At 36.5% G+C, this 20,937-nt stretch overlaps 1 protein-coding gene across 2 annotated transcripts in view; it reads right to left on the bottom strand.

The window, feature by feature from the left end:
- Positions 1-20,937, bottom strand: part of TLL1 (tolloid like 1) — a 139,824-nt gene that overhangs the window by 4,333 nt on the left and 114,554 nt on the right. For both annotated transcript variants that reach the window (XM_063336106.1, XM_063336107.1), the window contains exons 15-19: positions 20,672-20,832; positions 17,475-17,655; positions 10,716-10,841; positions 9,168-9,295; positions 5,533-5,746 (exon numbers count right to left, since the gene is read on the bottom strand). In XM_063336106.1, coding sequence (XP_063192176.1) covers positions 5,533-5,746; positions 9,168-9,295; positions 10,716-10,841; positions 17,475-17,655; positions 20,672-20,832 — 810 coding nt within the window. The remainder of the gene's footprint in view (positions 1-5,532; positions 5,747-9,167; positions 9,296-10,715; positions 10,842-17,474; positions 17,656-20,671; positions 20,833-20,937) is intronic.

The following is a 20,937-nucleotide window of genomic DNA, read 5'->3' as shown; positions in this document are numbered from 1 at the left end:
GATCAGCTCTAGCACACATGTAGTCAGCGATCAAGTGCAAAAGTCTGGTGTTTCATAGCAGTGTCAGCTTTAACTATCACGCAGTGCCTCGACAGCCGGCTCAATACTGAGCACCACTGCCAAGCTCGCTAGCTTGTTTGCTGCATAGTTCATGGACGAGAAGAGGTCTTTTTCTGCATAGGCTCATGGCCAGGAGAAAGCTGGCCATGAAAAGAAAGTCCTGTAGCTGAAAGCCCGCTCTTGAAGCGAGTCCTGAGCTGGAGATCCTTGGCCTATGGCAAAGCAGTATTGTCAGTATAAGTTTTTACTTGTACACAGTAGTAAAAAGTATGTGTTGCTCTAGAGCTTCATAGCTGCTCAAAAAGTTCATAATTTAAATATAAATGAACTTTACTGTACAGACCAATAAGCTGAAATTGCTCAAAATGTGCTGAACAAAAAAAAAAGCCCAAACCAAAACCCAATTAAACAGCAGTTACTACTTTATCCTTTCTAGATATTTTCAGCAGCTATAATTAAAACTAATATTCTATCTTAAATAGCTAGTGGATTCAGCTTCTACAGTAACTTAAACATATAGGTGTTATGCATTTGCCAATTAAAAGTTCTATTACAAGGCAACCAAAAGCAGATGGAAAATTGTACTTTAAAGAAAAAATGCATTGTTTATTTTTTTTCCAAGAGATGGGTGGAGCCTTTTTTTCTTTACAGCTACCAAGACTTCAATGAAAACAGCACAATTTTGTTCTGGTTTCTCATCAAGAACAATCCATCCCTTACAGCACCCATAAAAACACCAAGTGCAAATGAGCTTGAACCAAAACCTGAGACTCACAAGTTTAAATTCAATTTTTATAAATAAATGAACAGATAATTCTATCTGCATTTTGATCCAATGTAGGTATTATCAACTGGTCATTTTATAACAACCTCAAACAAATTGCAAGATTCAAACATTTCTAAGCTTTGGTGAATTGATAATTTGAATTTGACTTCAGTGTCATGGACTCCACCCACACTAAACATGACCAATTGCAATGTTGTATTGTGAAGTCACATTTCACCTGGAAATTAATGACAGTAATGAGCAAATCCTTATTTTTTTAAAAGTGGTGTTTTTTCTTAATAAGAAAATGAAGGAATCAAAGAAGGAAACATAAATGATGTAAGTAGAGTAATCCATTATGCATGATCTGTTGTTCAATCCAAAATGTCAGGTGTTTTTTTTTGCTTTTAAAGAACAGGTAAGAGCATATGGTAAAGAAAATTTGTCAAATGAGATCATTCAGTTATTTCTCATTGGTATTCTAATTTACTGATTTTTTTTTTCCTTCCTTTTTTTCCTATTCTTGATTTTATTTACTTACTTTTTTTTTTTTTTTTGTACTGGACTGTTGCCAGCAGTAAGAACATCTCCCTGCTTAAGACACAGAACAGCTGCTAAGGAGAAAATGTTTAATGAGCTGTCTGCATTGTTTCCCTCTGCTTGCTACAGTGGACAGGAGTTTTAAGGAAAGTTGTAGCCATACTAGCAACAGCAGAAAATGGCAATTCCCTTTCCTCTGCCCTCGTCCCATGGCTTACAGCCTTATATTTTAGGATAAAGTATTGATCGTGGAAATTACAAGTCAAATTTTCAGTTTCTACAGGTCTAATTTGGTGGTGGTTTCAAGTCTACATCCCGCCTGCACAACGCAGCGCTGCGCTAGGAGGTGTGGGACAGGCTGTGATGGGTCTGCCCAGAAGAGAGCCCTGCCACGGAGCAGTGCTCGCTTGGCCTTGATACCCGGATAAACCTGGTGAGGGGTCTGGAGACCAAGCCATATGAGGAGAGGCTGAGGGAGCTGGGCATGTTTAGCTTGGAGAAGAGGAGGCTGAGGGGGGACCTCATTGCCCTCTACAAATACCTGAAAGGAGGCTGGAGAGAGGTGGGTGTTGGCCTCTTCTCCCAAGTGAATAATGACAGGACCAGAGGAAATGGTCTGAAGCTGCGGCAGGGGAGGTTTAGGTTAGATATTAGGAAGAATTACTTTACTGAAAGAGTGGTCAGGCACTGGAACAGCCTGCCCAGGGAGGTGGTTGAGTCACCATCCCTGGAGGTGTTTAAGAAACGTCTAGATGTGGCACTTCAGGGCATGCTCTAGTGGCAGAGATTGTAGGGGTTGGGGGCTTTTTTGTTTTTTCTTTTGTTTGTTTTTTTGTGTATGGTTGGACTCGATAATCTCAAAGGTCCTTTCCAACCATGAAGATTCTATGCTTCTATGAGCCTAGCTGCACCTATCACCGTGCTTTCCATTGTGCTGGGCCTGCTCTGCGGTAGATAGGATGCACACATTTGACTGTAAAGAAACACATCTGACTTGTTAAATGCTGTTGATCTGACAGCTTTAGGTGAAAGACTTTTTTCCAAGATCAGCTAAGGAACAAAAAACCCTTTCTTGTTTCCTGACCTTTCGAGGGGTTTTGAGGCTTCTTACAAACATAAGAGCAAATCAAGCAGCAGTCTCCCGACTAACAAGCTGGACAGATGCGAAAAGCTTAAACCCACACTATTTGAACTAGTGAAACAAGATTATAAATTTTATTCAGCATTGCCATAACAAATTATTATAGTCATTTTGGAAGTGACACAGGATCCTAAACTGAATGACATCTGAGATGCCGAGACCACCAGAAAACATCTCAGACGAATGCCAAGGTCTGGGAAATTTCCCAGACATTCTCTTGTTTTCTTCCTTTTACAGCTCTTAAGAACAAGTTTATCTGTAAATACACGGTATTATTCCAGGCTTTCTTAAATCCAATCACTATGTCAGTTCACTTTCACTTACACTGGAAGACCTTTACTTCCCCAGCTAAAACAAACAAACATGCACACATACCAAAATGGGATAATAATTCCTTTTAAAGTATGCCATCAGTCAGAGCTACTTTCTTGCTTGCTACCTGATTCCTTTCCTCACAAATGTCATTACTCTGGAATATCTTCATGCTGTACATCATGGATGTTGCTACTTCATTACTTGCTGCTAAGCAAGATTTGGGGGTGGGAGAGGAGATTAAGAAATGGAGGGTGACATTGATGTCAGAGACATCCTCCCAGGGTTGACAGATAGGAACAGGACCTACAGCAGACCTGCAACCTCCTGCAGCAGTGGCCGGAGGCTAGACACCATAAATAAGGCCATCCAGAAGGGGAACCAGATGCCTGTGTTTGTTAGGGCAAAAAAATCACTCCCTGCGCAATGATGCTTAATGTTCTGTCAGGAGCATTTTTGTAAATTCTTTCTGAATGGGTTATGCCTTATCTGAGAGGGAAAATATAACAGAATCTCTTTCTAAAACTGTTTCACTGTAAAACCAGAATTTTATAAGTTTTGCTACACCCGGGGTAGCCTCTTCTTTGAAATATGCGAGAAATTTGGTATTTCAATAGTATTTCAAGCCAAGAAGTATCGAAGAAGGAAATCAACATCATCATCAGGATCTACTAGAATAAGAGGCCATTAAATCATGAAGATGCCAGGAATACAGCCACACAGACACATAGCTGTCTGTCTGCCCAGTGATGCAGGATTGACCACAACCTTGCCTGCTTCCATTGCATACTGTCAATTATTATTTGCTAGAAAAAATAAAATAAGGAAATACAACCCACTGCCTATACACTTGTTAGATAAGTGTTCATTCACATGTGTGCCCAAAGCACAGAGGTAAAATTCCCAGGGAGCATCTGTGTTTGGCTCAACACTGCAGGAAAAGGCTGCCAGATCCAAGTTGTCTCTCACTCAAACAGTACTTCAAAGCCCATGCCGGTGATGTGCTGTTCAACTCGGTGGGCAGTACGTGCAACAGCAGTTGACAGAAATAAATGTCCTCTCTTAAGGAGGCAAACTTTATAATTTTTACAACATTCTTAAAAACTGGGCAGGTTCTATTCTTCAGATTTTCTCAGAAAAGCACTATTATGCATGCCAAGAAAGTTTTTACACTTAACGCACATAAAAACCAACAGATATAGATATAGATATATATACACACACACAAACACACATATATATATATATGAGGAAAATTCCAGCAAGTCATAACATAACTAGCAGTCTTTAGAAATTAGGGAGTATGCATTTGAACTTCTTTCACATATTAACTGCTCCAATTCTGCAAATTGAAAGTGAGAAGAATAAACAAGACAGAAGTTTTACCCCACCTGTTTCTAACAAGAGTTGTGACCTTTAACTACTTACCCCGAGGTAACTTAAAAATGAGTGATTATTACCATTTCTATTTAATTTTCCATCTAATGGAAAGGGTTACTGCAGTAGGGAAGGCAAACAATGGCATGGTCGTAAAAGAGGATTTTCCACAAGCAAAATAAATTAAGTTACAGGTAGCTAAACTTTTCACTTTCCAGGCCCAGATCATGAAGAGTGAACAGTTCATATACTGTTGCCTACTGTCTTTCTCTGAAAGGGAAATTAAATTAACAAAGTTTTAAAATTATTGTTAACAAAGCAGAAGGGAAAAAAGAGAAAATGCTAATGCTGATATATGAGGATTTGTTAGCTGAGCACTACGCATCAACTTGATGAATACTCTGGGTAATATCAAATTATATTAACAGGGAATAATCACCTTGATTACTATCTTTTATTAGTAACTGCTACCTATCAGTAAAACTTATCTACTAGCACAGATATTTATAAATATGTTCTGCATTAATATTTATTGCCAGATACTAGGCGAATAGGAAGGGACTTTGGAAAGTAAAGACAGACATTACGGCCGAAGAAGAAAAGCTAAAAAAACCCCAAGCCCCCTCGTCTTAGTGTAGGCACTGGAAATTCAGAGATTGAGCACTAGGGGCCACTGTAAGCCAAGCAACGTCGGGGAAATAATGTACACACTATGAAAATGCTCCAAGAAATCTATTAATGCAGTTGCAAAACACTATTTTCGATTTCAGTGATTTCTGCCAAAGAAGAAAATTAAATAGTAAATATGAAGGAGATTATGTTCTTAACGGACTAAGAAAGTCTTTAATATTGTTTTTTCTTATTTTTCTTTGGCTTGTCTTTCCTTTTTAGCTCTACAGGAAAGTAATAGCTGTTTATACAAAACCCAGACTTTTGTTTAAGTTAGAACAGAAAAGTAACGGAGGTGCATCACATGTCCCAGTGAAGAACTGCCATTACAAATACAATGAAAAGCTATTGAATCTTTTACAAACTTATGGCATGAATCCTATGAAATATCTCTGATTGCGTGTGCCAATATCTTCTTTTTATCGGATTTTACTTCAAAATCTTTTAATCGCTTACTTATGAGAGAGAGAGAAAGAAACATCTAAAATATTAGAGAATACTTTCTGCGATCTCCGACTTTTCCTGCTGTTCTTAAGATTTCATTAGATTTAGTTGTAACGTTGTCTTATCTGTTAACTCCTCCCATTCCCATAAAAGAAATACCTGAATATCTTCCACTAAAGAACAAAGGGCAAGCTACTAGTAAAGCACATCCTGATTTTCTGACCTGTAGAGTGCGTTGCTTGGAAGCCTTTTCTTTGAACTGATGCATCAGAAATAAAGCGGAGAAACATTTTGTTTCCAGTAGCAATAAGAGGATCTGGTATCTTATTGCCACATAAGCGTCCCAGAATTGGTGATTTTTCACTGTCGCCATCAAACACTTCCAAGTGGTCATAAGCACATTCTTGATGTTGTTCTATCTCAAATTCATTGAAGGTCTGGGGGAGAAAAAAAAGCAAAATGACACAATGTAGTACTGTGTTTACTGTACTTCTATGGTACATATGTAACTGACAGTATGTTTCAGAATACAAAGCAGATGTAGTTGACGGATTTAACATTACTGTCCCACACAAGCCTGTAGCTTTGAATAACACACTGATTTTGAAAAAGTGGAGTAAAAACTAAGATGGCGAATTTTAAAATGGCATCATCCTTCATATAGAAGGGGATTTGAATGGGATTTTGTAGCCAAGGAATATTCATAAGAGAATATTAAATCTAGAATATGGTGGCCTTTCTGTTGAATTTGCACTGTGTGTAGGATTATTCCAAATTTCACAGAACATTCGGAACAGCAATAAGCCAGAAATTATCGGTTCCTCACATAGTTGAGAACTGATCGAAACATTTGCAAAACATAATGCACCCCCCCTTTTTTTTTTTAATTTATCTCACAGCACAACTAAAACCTTTGAGAATTACCTTTCCACATGAATGGTTATGCATGAAAGTTATGTTTTCTAATCTATTATCTAGAGATTTTATTATTATTATTGCAACACTAACAATATTTCAGGCTGCACATTTCATGCTAAGATCACATTTTTTCTGGTAAAAGCATTGTGAAAAATAACAAAATTTCTTTGATTGTTTATTAAAAAAGCTTTAGCAGACTCTTTTGCTGTCCTCAGCTCTCCTGAGGACAGCTCAGCTGTCCAGCTTCTCCTGGAAGAAAATCCAAGGTGCTGCCATAGTTTGAACACAAACTGGGTCTCACAAACTTTACTGCATTTTACATCTGTGATGTTTCTTCTCCATTTCAAAACATTTATCTTAGTTTCTGAGCTCCTAGGGATTCTCAGTCTCTCTCAGTGCTCACGGCAGCTTGTACGGACAAATTGAGGTCTTTTAAAAATCGTAATTTGCAACTCCTTGGGAGCAGAGCCTGGCCAACTTACTTTGAAAAAACTTTTGGAATTTGAATTTCTCTACCTCAGAGTGTCCAACCAAAGGCATTTCCAAAAGGTGTATGCCGTACCCTACAGAAAATATTAAAACACATACAAATAATACCTGCTTTTCAAATACAGAAGTGTATTCCAAGACTGGCCTGGTATCAACAAATTTATTTCAAGGGGACATCTAAGAGATTTCAGATAAGATTTTTTGACCAGGGCTAAACTTCAACAAGAAACCTAAATTTCCTCTCATGTAAATACTGAGAAGGCAATATACATATACATCTTTGTGAATTTTCAGAAATAACCTAACATTTAAGGTGAAATCCAAAATCTGTTTTGTTCAACAAAGTAGCATAAAATGCTAAATACAAGTGCTCCCATGAGCACTCATATAGCTGACTGTTTATGAAAAACAAAAGAAAACATTAAAGGATTAAGAAGCAATAATTAGAAGGAATAATACTGAACTGTCAACCACTGAGCAAATATCATAATTATGTATTCTATTTGGTACACCAAAGCAAATCTGACCTACCAAATCCCTTGTGGAATCCAACCAGTGCGAAATGTGATGGTAATTTATATATTTCCTTTAGGTAAGCTGTTAATAAAGAGCTAACATAAAGTGTTTTGCCCAAAGAACTGGAATATTCAGAATAACACTTTTGTAAACAGTGAGGAGTTGCACGATGCACTGGATGTAGGTTCATTTCACAAGAAAGTCTGGGGTTTTATATTAAGGGACCGAAACTGCAGACGCAGTGAAAACAGCTGTACAGCAGTCCCTCCTGCTGCTCTTAAATTGTAGTCAGCCATCCTACTTTTAAGATGCCAAGTACGTGTTGTCATTTATACCCAAATAAAATCTGATGGATTTTAAAAAGAAGCCAGAAAGCCGAGAGACTAACTGTAAGGGAATTAGTTAAATATAGAATTAAGTCAAGCCAACTTGGAATCAATGGGAGCAATAGATGCAATTCCAAAACCAGCCTGCAGAACTTCGTTTTCTTTTAGAGGAAAATTTTATCAGTTTTGCTCACTTCTCATCAGTACAAGAATATCACTCTCTGGGAAGCACTTCTCACCAGGAACTGTAAGACACACCTATTATTTATAATATTTGACTTATCACTGGGATTCCTAAACCTGCAGGGGGACAGTACACGTTATATTGGGTCCCACAAAGAAGAACAGGAAAAAGCCCTAAATCTGTTGTGAGTCTAGCAACTGATTCTAGCAATTACAAAGAGAATCAAAGGAATTTGTTTTTTAAAGGAAAAGTAGATCTTAAGTCTTTTAAAAGCTCAAAATGCCTGATATTTCAAAACACCCAATTTCCTTTTTTTTTGAAAAGCAGTCAGTTCCCAGCAGTGAACTAAGAGCAGGCTTGAAAGAGGAGAGCTGACACAAACTTTCCTTAGAGTTGAACGTAACTGAATAGTTGCTGCCAACAGAGTTCACAGATGATTTAATAAAGTTGGTAGTATAATTAAATCACACTCCACCTTCCTGGGACAAATACTTTTGAATACCTACCCCACCATGGCTACAGTCCCCATTTTGATTTTCTCATTACTGAGAACGGTATTCAGAAATGTTACATACAGCTTCTGAACATCCAGCCCTTTCTATCTATAGCACTCAACTGAGTAGATAGGTTGGTGGCACTTACGGATAGCTGCCTGAATGGAACACTTAACTCTGTCTCTTATAAACATCCGGCTGATTAGCTTATGAAAATCACTCTCTTTGCTACATACATTTTCAAAGCCATCTTTATCTACGCATTTCATTTAGAAATTCTGAAGTGCACAGCCATTTCTTCGTAAGCTTCTTAATTACACCAAATGCTTAACTTTATCCTTTTCAGGAAGAGACTTTTCAATGATTACCAGGGAGAACAATCACAACAAAAGGCTAGTTTCTGTACACACACCCCCCTCGTAATTCATGTGGCATGGCACCGTGAAGAAATCAATTCTCTCGTTGTTCAATTTGACTAAGTAAACTGTGAACAGTAAACTTAAATACAGTGTGAGAGTCCAAGAAAAAAAATATTTGTCCATAGTTGAAGTATGGTATTAATATTATTGAGATGGCATCTTGCTGTACGAGACAGACTTTAAAGATATACACACAGAATTAAGCAAATTGACCCTATTGGCTTGCGCAGAAAAGTGAATTTCAGACTCTAAAACCTGGAGGTATTTTTGAAAATTCTATCCAGTAAAATTCTGTCTAATTTTTCCAATTTCATTGGCAAAAGCCAATTTAAAAACCTTTTATTTTAAAACAGACCATGTGATATTTCACTGAAGAATGGACAAGCGTCAGTAGGTTTTTAGAACAGTTTACCTCTGGGCTGCGAATTGAAAGTAAAGTTTAGTAACAGATTTGCGTCATTTGAGAAGCAAGTTTGGTGGAAGAGAAAAAGGAAGGGTAGGTGGGAACTCACCAATTTGACCCTCTGTCCGGGGGTGGCACTGATTTCCCACGTGCACTCCTTTCTGCTGGGATACTTGTCGGGCCAGTTGGGACTCGTGATGATGCCATTGGGACTGTGGATCTTCTGTTCGCACTCAGCTGTGCCAACAATGATAGCATCAGTTAGTCTGGGGCTCCACATTCAGAGGTAGCCAGAAAAGTACTCTTTTGTCAGGGGACCCACTGAATGGAAAGGCTCTTTAGGAAGATAGCTAAGCACGCTCTTCAGTGTGCATGATCGTGTTCTTCCCCTTTGGCAAACACTTTATGGCAATTAACCCAGTATGCTTCTTTATTGATTGTTGTGAAACATACAATGTTTACAATGGATGGCTTTTTTTTGAAAAATACATTATAGAGAAATATATATAATTATTAAAATTTAATCAAATATTTTTCTATTCCCTCCATTCTACATTCAAAAAAGTATGAAAATCTGTATGAGGAATCTTACTACTCGAACTTCAAATGATATTTCTCAAACAATTTATTTTTCTCTCTTCTCACTAGTTCTCATTCTGCAGCTACAGGGCAATCATTTTGATTTGTAAACCACAGTTTCTAGGGACATATATACAACTAAAGAGCAGCTGAGACTAAACTGTGAGTATGTATCAAGAACAGCTTCATCATTCACATCGTAACTGAATCACTAGAAGTGCATCTCTGTGAATAAATACAAAGAACTAAAACTTAAAGAAGGCAAGAAAAAACCCTAGTTTCATTTTGTAATTGTTTTTTTAACAATCTCCAATTGCTTTATAAATATCAGAGAATTATTCAACGATAGTTTTTTAGAGCAGGCAAGCATCATTCCAACGCAGGGAAAATGTAAGTGATTAACAAAGGGCACGTCTTCACTTGAAAATCAAATCCATGCTAGAATACACCCTGAGAAATTACAGTACCTCACATGACATTGCACGCTTGAGGTTCAGATAATCTAACGTTTGCAGATAATCTGAATTCTAGTTAAACCCCAAAGCCTACTGTTTTCTTGGAGGCAGACACACCTTGAGACAGCCAATAGGAAGAAAGATGCACAGGGACTTGAGTGGAATTTAGATTGTGTGAATGTGCCCCCCAAAAATAAACCCAGAAAGGGCACATACAGGTTCAATGTGACCGCGAGGAAACTAACTGCCACTGATAGGAGCAAATGACAACTTTACCAGGCTTCTCTCCAGAAACTCTATCCCTATGTTTAATACAGTATTTGATAAATTCTCTGTCACAGCTTTAAATGTTCTACACTTCACAGCACTATTAAAAGCAGCTATTCCTGCCAACGATTCCAAGTTTTCCAAGCTGTATTTCTGTGGACCTCACACTCAGCCACAGACAAATGCTGGGTATGGAGGGGACAGAAAAGGGGGTGTGAGGGAGTGTTTAAGCCCAAATGTTTAAGCTCCTGTTACCAAGATCTTTTTCTTTCCTTTCTTTTCTTTGGGAGGAGAGCTGCTGAGAGCTTTCTGCAAGACAGTTGTATAACCGACCATCCAAATACCTTACTACTTACCCTCCTTGCAGTCGTGTTTGTTTTCGTGTAGCACAAATCCATTTCGGCACTGGCAAACGTAGCTTCCCACCGTGTTGATGCACTCGTGCTGGCAGCCACCATTGTCCTTCGAACACTCATCCTTGTCTAAGAAACACACAACAAGGTCAGGTGAGCATCAGAGCTCACAATAGTCCTCATTACCAAAAAGAAAAAGGTTTAGTACAGTGTTTTAGTCCAGAAAAGGGTAAGCTAAGGCACAGTCACTCTTCTCAGTATGACAGTTTCATGGTACCTTCGTTCTAGCCACTCATTGCTCGGCCTGCAACCTTGCACCATGGCACAAATAGTGTGCCTCATCTTTCTAGGATATGAGGGGGAGTTCCCAGGGGAGAGGAACACTAGTAAAACAAGCAAGTTAAATCAAAGGAGATAACACAGTTACCAGCGTTTACTCTTTCAAGTGGTCTAGCTGGTAAAAATTTCATAAATATCTCATCCAAAGCTTTATTTCAGTAAACAACAGGAGTGTAATTTATGGACAACACAAGGTATTCCAACTTCATGCAAATTCCACAATTTGATGGTGGTGTGTTGAAAGGAACATGTAGGCCAAACAAGGTTTCGAGCTTTGCACATTCAGCATATCAGAAAAGAAGTATTTAACAAACTTTTTTAATAAGTTGATTTTTTTTTTCCCCCCAGCAGAGTGACAATGCGCTTTACTTTTGACAAATCTGGACATTACAGGACATCACAAGAAGAAAAACATTTCATTGGAAAACATACAAAACTGGCATTAGCTATTTCAAGGAGTTCTACAATACAGCATGCAGTTCTGTTTATTAACATATAATCCTTCAACAGAGCTTTTAGTGTGTTAGAAGTAAAGCAGAGAGTAGGGAAGGAAATTTGACCTGCATTAAACAGCTACAAATTCATTGCATGGAAAAAAGCCAAACTAGATTAACAGGCTGTCATTCTAGCAAGAGGCCTCAGCTGCCACCCTTCTATGTCATTCAGCTGTTGTCATTTTAGGTGAAGCTGGTCCATTTAAGAGGCAGACTCCTCCTGACATATACATGTATATACACAGATATAAGTATGCACATGTATATACCTATATATGTACAGACACATGTACATAAACCCTGAGATATAAAAATATATACCTATATAAGTATATATATGTATAAACACATACGTATTAAAAAAAAATCTGTATCTTACAGAATGTGTCATTTCAACATGCAAAAGAGAGGAGGAAGAAGAGCAAAGAAATTGTGGTCATCCCAGAGGTCCAGTTGTTGCAGGGCTGGAATGCAGAGCATTCACCCCTTTCAGCCTTGGAAAGCAGCAGTGAGCGTTATCTCCAAACAAGGTAACATGCGATGTTTCAGACTTTAGTAGGCACAGTGAGAATTTCTATAGATTAGAAGCCACTATGGATAATTTAAGTCTCCTTTCGTTGTCTTATTTCTGCACTTTTTTCCTGCCTTTACTGACGCTCATGTTCAGTAACACAACAAAGGAAGTCTGCGTTATAATTGCATACGCATCAGCTTTATCTACCAAAACGTATGCAACACTTCACTCGTTGACTTGCAGGTCTTTCTATAAAAATCACCTTCTACTTATAATACATGATGATTATGTGCATTTATAGATAACATTCTGCAGGCCAAACCTAAGCATCCACTGCATTTTGTCCCGTAAATCTACAATCTCTTTGCACTGAAAGCTTTTGGAAGCTTTCTGCAGATGTGAACAGATTTGAAGGTTAAGAAACAGTTGAAAACATAGGTAGCTCCCAGAATCATACATCCAAAGGCTTATAGTAGTTGTAATTTTGATGATGAAAGAAGCATAAAAGCTGCACAATACACTGTTTATGCATCTTGCAATGCAAGTCCCAAACTGAGGTAGCAAGTCTATTTAATTTCAAACAAAAGTTATAATCTTTCATCTTTGCAAAAGCGAGCACTATTATAAATTAATTCCATGTTGCAAGTGAAGAATAGTGACAAGCAAATGAGAAATTAGACAAAACATGAACAAAAGTCTTCAATATTTTCCCTCCTAAGTATTAGTTTGTAGTTTTCTACCAAAATAACAAAATAAATGGAAGGCAAGCTCAAAATGCATTCAAGTTAGGCTTTCAAATACAGAGTAGGTACACAAATTCTAAATAAAAGCCCTGTCCGTTTTCATCTTCCACCAAACTGTGTGAAAATACTGAAAAGTATTTTAACATTAAATAAGCTTATATTCTGTAAAATAATCTCTTAAGAGACAAGTGCATAAGCAAACAGTCCCATGTTGGACCTCCTCAGAGATAAAACAATGGACAGAAGGTAGAAAGGAGAAGCTCTGGAACATTTTTGAAGCACAATAATTACTTGTACATGGTTAATCAAGGATGCAACTGTTGAACAAGCCTTCCTCACACTTCATAATTCGGAACAGACTTCCTGTCAAATTGATTACCCAGTTTCAAAATTCATGAAAAAACAATTAGTCTGTATTAGTTATAGGAACAAATGTTTTGCCATGTAAAAACAAAGCCATTTGTTATGCTGACAGATGGAAATGAGTCTCCCCGTTCTGAATGGATACTTTCTTTCTTTTCTCATTTCAGTACTCAGAGCAAGGAAAGATCCATTCTCAACAAAATGTTAGACTGAATCATTCAGAGGACAAATGGTCGTACCTCTGAGACTCTCAGAGGCCACCAGTCTGTGAATAATACGTACTCGGCCTGAAGGGACCTGTATCAAGTCCTTGCAAGATTCAAAAACAAAAATTTTCTCTTTGCAGGCAGCTTTCTTGTCTGTGGAAAAAAATGTACCAGGATGGCACCAGAGATGAGTTTGTGCTCCGAAACAAACTTGCTCAAGGCTAGAAACTTTCCAGCTTTCTCTTTTTAACTGTTCAGTGAATCATCACCCAAGAAAAAATCTCCCAACAAACCTAATTTCTATATCACATCAAACACCCTATATGTTTTGAATGATCACGCAAAGAATCATATTTATTTAAAACACTCAGGTAACTCTAAAACTTATGATAAATGGAAGCAGTTTAGTGATGTATTATCACTGGGTATTAATCATACCACTACACGAAGACTGATTTAAAGAAGTAATCAAGCTATCTTCTTGGAAACATCACAATAAAAAAATAAAATATATATTATTGCTATCTTTTTCCCTCCCTAGAGTAAATTCCTGGAGTTATTTTACACTCCTCTAGTCTCATGGGCCCAGCAGACTGCAATAGGCCTTCTGACAAGAGCAGAAGAGAGAGGAGGGAGAGAAGAAGGAGAAAAGGAGATAGAATAAAAAACTAATTATCGGAAGCTTTTAATTTAGAAGCCTAATACCCAATTCTAAAAAATTTTAATAAAAGTCTTTAAGATTTAATATATCATTACTCCCTAGTTTCTTCTCGTTATCCAAGAAACTCAATTATAAATATACAAGAGTGTCTCTGGAGATTAGCTAGATCCCTGCAACAGCTCCCAACTGAGCTTTCTTCAGAACTGTCCCATCAAATGTAAATTTTACAGAATGTTGAAAAAAAAGTTTTTCTCACTTTCCAGTAGCACCTGTCTGGCTGTTAACACCATTTTACAGCCAAAAATGTAATTACATGTTGTCTTCTATCAACATAAATACCTTCCTAATGCAGGTCATCTGTTGCCCTGTGTCACTGTTTGCTTTCACAGTTTATCACAGCGGGTTCCAACCACCCAAAAACTGCTTCCTGTCGTCTGAGCTGGAGCTGGGCCATGCTTTCTCAACTCTAGCTGTGGCTGCAGAACTCACCACCATAAAAGTTGCAAAAAACGTTCTTTGTCTGTGCTTTGTGGAACACATTAGAGTTTCTAATCTTCAAACTAATCTGACTTACCCACCCGCCTCTTCTGCTGAGCGCTGCATATAACCTATATTGGTGAATCGACTGCAAGGTGCAGTTTTATTCATTACTGATTTTTTTCATTATATATGTCTTTATAACTAAATGCTTACAAATATTTCTATTGTGATTTAATTAATAAAATTGTGAAAAGTATCCCAGACACTGGCACTAAGTATTTGGCCGCAGATATAGTTCTAAAAGTAGTGTATTCTGAAGACAAGTATATAAATAGGCAAAAAACCCACTTCATCATCTGAACAGCGATCATCTATCAACTCCCGAAGGCAAAATACTTGAAGTACTAAGTTCTTTCTTCACTGACAGATCAATAGCATATTATGTCCATATTAAGGAATTCAGGGGTAAGAAAGTTATATAAGAAAGTTATAAAGTTCTCTGACAGCCATGAGAGTTCTGTCTGATGAATTATTCAGAGATGACAACCTCTTCTTAGATACTTTAAGTTCAGAAGTTTGATTTGTCTCAAGTATTACAAGGTTTCTATTTTAATCAGGAAATATTGTCAAAAGAGGAAAGCAAGGTAACACAGAAGAACAGAATCTGCTAGAAATGATAACAACTGGAAGAGAATTGAGAAAGAATAAAAATAAAAGCAAAATATGAAGTATCTGAACTCATATGAAATGAGGGAAGAGATTATGGTAGAAATGTGTTATGAAGCATTCAGTAAATTTATATACTTAGAGCTCAAAGACTATATCAAACTACCTTTCTTTGAAGGGGATTAGATACATACTATATCCAGGACACACCACACGTTTCTATTCATTAAAAAACACAGGAGTTCAGATTTATCCCTGGCTAATGAATTTGTTCTAGTGATCAATGGCATCATTTAAAACTTATATTTTTAAAGTTACTAGGAAAAAAATGTTTTCATCTGGGGGAAGAAAGGGGAGAACATTTCATTCAGAACTGAAAAAGACAAGGGAAGTAATGGTTCTGGAGGATTACGACCTGATGCTTTGAACTCCACAAATTATAGTCTAGTCTTTCCACAACATACAGCATTGGCCTGATTTCTTCCTAGAACCCACTCATAATATTAGTATATCACTTAAACAATCACTAAAATAAATTATTAAATATACAATTCAGTGAAAATGAACTATCACTTGAAAGAAAAGCAAAATTTAACTGATTATAAATGTATAAATGTTCATCATGGACACAAAACAACTTCTGAACTACAGAGCTTACACAAATTATGAAGCTATCATTGCAAATCTTATCTGGCATAGCTGTATAGACCCTGAAAATACATAACAAACCTAATTTGCAGGCCATTTTTAGAACTGTTAATACTTATTCCTGTAAAAAGTCAAAAATATGTGACAATTCCTGCTGGCACTACTAGACCTACATGAAATGACTAGTTGTATGACTGTTTCTAGGAAGAAGCTCTGTTGTGTTCATATGCGTATTTACTACAAATAATGAGTAAATCTTGAAAGTTTCTTGCTACTGTGAAATACAAATTTAAAAGTAAAAACTACTAATACATGTAAAGATGGATTGGAAAGACTATGATCAGAGAAACGTGACCACAAGAAAAAAATACAGAGTAGGTAAAATTGTCGTTAATTTCTTTGTATGAGAAGAAACAATTTTTTTCATCTTTCATAATTGCTTAAGAAAAACATCAAAGTAGTCACAATGGAAAATATTGAAAGTCTAAACTGTTTGTCTTGACAGTTATTTTCCAAACCACATCGCTTATACATATACTGATTCTTATTCCTTGCTCATAGTTATCAAAGCTAAAGCTAACCAACATAATTTTCATTTCAGCTTTGATAAAATATTTTCACAAACAACCGCTAACAACAGTGCCTGGTAATACATTTTACTACATGCTAAACATAATCAGGATTCTCCAGATTCAGATTTTTAACGGCTATCAAAAAACTCGGGGCAGAATTCAAATCCCAAATGCATCTGGATGACTTCCAGTTTGGCGAGGCGTGCAGTCGGGACTATTTTTTGTGGTGTTTTACATAAGGTAACATGCCTATGCACGTGTGTGTGTGTGTGTAAAGAAAGAAGAAAAACACTAATCAAAATTCCACTACTAACACCAGGTGGTATCCTGCCACGGGCAGATTATTATAGTCTAGCCTCAATGGGTAATTGCAGAGCCCACTGTTGTGCAAATATGTCCTCGCATCTTCAGCTTCACTCATGGCTAACGTTATTCAATGGCACGTGTTCTCAGACGATAAGAAATTCCATCACTCTGATCTGCCTCAGTGAAATTACACTCATAACTAAAAAGACACACATTTTTGCAAGAGCGAGGTCTTAAACTCTGTTCTTCTGCAAAACATTAAGTAGTGCAAAGTTTGGCAAGAAAGCACCCATAACGTTAAACAAATGTTGTAGCACAAAGTGGTAATTTCATAACTAATACATTATATTAAGAGACCTGAGTGAAACAAACACAAGTGTACACTGTATGTAAGTCATATCGCATTACAACTGGGATTTGCAAAAAATAGCAACAAAACTTGGGATAAAAGAAATCAAATAGAAATTTAAAAACACTTAGTAAATTTGCCTTTTTCCTCTGTATCTCACAAAGTCCACTTGCCTCTGCTATTGTTTAAAAAATATATATGCATTCCATATATTTTCTACTATAACAGACACTACAATTCAGAACAGTATTTTTGAGACAGCAGAGTCGTTTATGCTTATATAAATAAAACAAAGTCAAAGCTACCAGGAAAATTATACGGGAAAAGGCCACTCACTTTCATACCAACATACAGTATTCACTCCCCTGAGTCAGTGTATGCTCAGAGGCACTCACAGGTACACAAGAGTGATTTTCTATACCTGAGAAGAAGTGTGCCTTGAAGCCTTTTTTTGACACCGTGTTGTCAGACCTGAACTCAACTCGCATGTTGTTGTACTGAGAGGTGATAACTTCAGGCACTTCTGTACCGCAGAATTTACCGTGTAGTTTAGAATCAGAAGAAAGGCCACTACGAATCTCCACATAATCATATTTGCAAACCTGAGAAAAGAAAGGAAATAATTTTTTTGGCTAATCGAAAGTAAAGTATGAAGTTATTTACAAATGCAAGAACTCTGATTGGTATATGCTACTTAATAATAGGACAATAATATCTTTTTTTAACTTTTCCCCGACTCTAAAAACATTTGTAAATGCTTACAAACGTTCACTGATTCTGTAGAAGAACATTTTAAGGTCACTAAAGCATAGCTATATTACGCATTACATTCAAACCTATATTTTGATAGATACTAATCCGTGTTTGGTTTCTAAATTTCAAGATGCTTAGTAAGGTTTCCATTTAATCTAAAAAGTAAAAATTCCAGTTACATTACACTAAAATCTAGAAATATTATACCTATCTAGAAATATCTAGATATAGATATATCTAGATATATCTAGAAATTATACGTATCTTTGTGTTATAATCCACGTACCCAGAACCTACAAACTTCTACTGCTTGCATCTCATAGATTTTTAAATATATATTAATTGTCACTTAGAAACTTACAAGATAGGTTTTTACCATAATGTATTTAAGACATTGTTTTATTTATTCATATATAAATATGCACAATTAAAACTATACATCTTTCTTTAACAGTAACATAGCTATAATTTGGAGGGCAGATGCATGTAATTTTCTTTAAAAGGTTAAAATTAAAATATAGTAAAATAATGTAATAAAAAAAGCCTTATGCAAGGCCTACTACTCATGATAATACTTTAAATTCATAATCCCTTGGTCAACCTAAAGCCTTCCACCCAAAAAACTTCTAAGCTTCTTAGGCTCAACTATCAATCATTTAATCAAAAATGTCCCAGTTGTCTGCAATTAATAGCTTAAGAGAAACCAGTGGCCAGGAGGATTCATACAGAGCTTAAATTGTCCTTTAAATCCAAGTTGTATTTGATAAATAGCAATTTCTAGTCAAAAAAGAAATGTCAAGGTAGCTGATGGAGAACTATAGAAAAGGATGTTTTGGCCTTTTTTTCCCTCTATCTCCCTATGAAATATTAAATTATTGTCAACATTTCCAAATTTTTTTTTAATATAATACATTTTAGATGTAGATTAAATTTTCATTGTTCCTGGAACAATTTTCATACACTGCAGAGTTGGAAAGTGACTCATTCACTTGAAACTACTTTTATACAATGTAAAGAACACAAAGATTTACAAAATTTGAGTTACTGCCATGTGCTGATTTGTATTAATTGTAAGATAAATTCATGGTAGTGCCCTTGATTTTCAAATATAGCTCACAATGTTAATAGATCTCAGCAATTTCATCAATACATCACTGGTGAGTTTTGATGGTTTCATAACTTTAGATTAGAAATTAAATGTAATTTCAGATAGGTCTAACTTCATATTACACTATATTTTTTTAAAAAATTCAAGTTAAACATCAAGTTAAAATTGTAAAATGTAAGTGTAAAATATTAAAATTGTAACATTGGAAAAGAGATATAAAACCTTGTCTTAAATGGAGTTTCTATTAAAAAAAAATAGAGCATTTGCTAAAAGTTTACATTTTATGTCTGCACTCAGACAACATATTAGAATGTTTTAGGGATTATATGTGTTTCTTCTGATTTTCACAGGTACCATTCTTAGTACTACGATTTAATAATATAAAGCTGAAGCTGATTTAGTAGCACAGGAGAAGATCAAACCAAAGTTCTAAATGTTGAAAAACATTACATATATATTTTCCATATCTGCTGATGTTATATGTCTTGCATGACCTTAGAAAACTGATTTAACTTCATTACAGCTCAGGTGCCTTCCTTGCAAATCTAGCTTAAGTACCAAGAAAGTGCAGGAAAAATGTTTTATGACTTGTTCAAATGGTAATTCAATTTTAATTCTTTGGGATTTTTAAGATTTTATAGTTTTCAGAATTCTTGTAATGATGATAACAGGACACGAATGCAACATATTACAAATCATTAAAAGTAAGTTGGAACTTCACGCACTTTGGAGCACACCTCAAATTATTTATAAAAAAAATATTTAAAAAAAAAATCTCACATTGCTGCCTCTGCAAATAATTTTGAGATATTTTGAAGAAGCCACGGCTGGATTGTTCTTAGTTATAAATTAAACTCCAGCTTTTGCCACTTCAGATCTCATGCCCAAAACACAGCACAGCCTCCTATCAAATATATTGCAACAAATTTGTTTAGTCAGAAATAATGTAATGGGATTTGAGTTCTTAATGCCATATGAAGAATATCCAGATAAAATTGACAGCAATAGCACATTATGACTACAGTCTAGCAAGGGAACTCAATGGTATGACAGAGTGGTGCCTAGGAAGCAGAACAGCGGCTGAAAAGTTGATATGGAAACCCGTATCTTTTACCAGTTCTCACCCAAAAACCCACTGCGACCTCCACCGCTGTGTTTAAGACTACAGGGAGCAGCCCTTACCCCACGGAGGGCTCTGCCCTGCCTCTCTCCCCTACTTGGGGACGAGCTCCCCCATGCCTCCGGGGGCTGCCCAGCTCAAACACTGCTGCTGTTCTATCGTGCATTATTTCTAGTACTGCTCCTTTTAAAAATATTCCTCCCTGAGATACGTGATTTAAATGCTCCTTCGCTCCGTCACTAACCAGAGCTTATGTGTATTCTTTGTAGTCACAGTCTGTAAAGATGATTTGGTTTCTCCAGATTTTCTTCTCTTGAATTCTTTCCAATATGCCTCAGCCATTTGCTCTGTTTTACTTTGTTGATAAAAAAAAGTCAGCTGAGACTCAGCAGAGAACATTTCTTTTAAATTTTGTGTAATACATATACATTTAGATGATATGTAAAAGAGAGCTATTCTCCATATTTGTTTTGAAAGAATCCAGAAACAGTCCCAAAACGAAAACAAGAATATCTGTGGTTATTGTCAGCGTATGAACAGTCAGCAAGGGCTTTATACGACAATATCTGTTTTTGAATGCTTGTGAAACTGTTTAGCGTGTAACAGATTGTGCAGCTCTTTGTTCACAGTTACTTACTTCATTCCCTTCTAGTTCAAAAAACTCAAACTTCATTGAAATTCGGTATTGCGTCGGGGCAACCACCTGCCACACACAGTTTTTGTTTGGAGGATACTCTTTGGGCCACCCTGGTGTGGTTATAGTCCCATTTAGCTTTGTCAGGAGTCCTCCGCAAGCGGCTGTAAAATTAAAAGGGAGAGCATCGTTTCTTGACTGAGACCATGTTTTACTATAAACAGAAGTGCACTGAGAAGATTCAGTCCTCTCATTACTTATACTGTTGT

Source organism: Chroicocephalus ridibundus, chromosome 5 (genome assembly GCF_963924245.1).
Source record: "Chroicocephalus ridibundus chromosome 5, bChrRid1.1, whole genome shotgun sequence".
In the NCBI taxonomy this organism is placed as follows: domain Eukaryota; kingdom Metazoa; phylum Chordata; class Aves; order Charadriiformes; family Laridae; genus Chroicocephalus; species Chroicocephalus ridibundus.
This window is presented reverse-complemented; position numbering and strand designations above follow the sequence as displayed.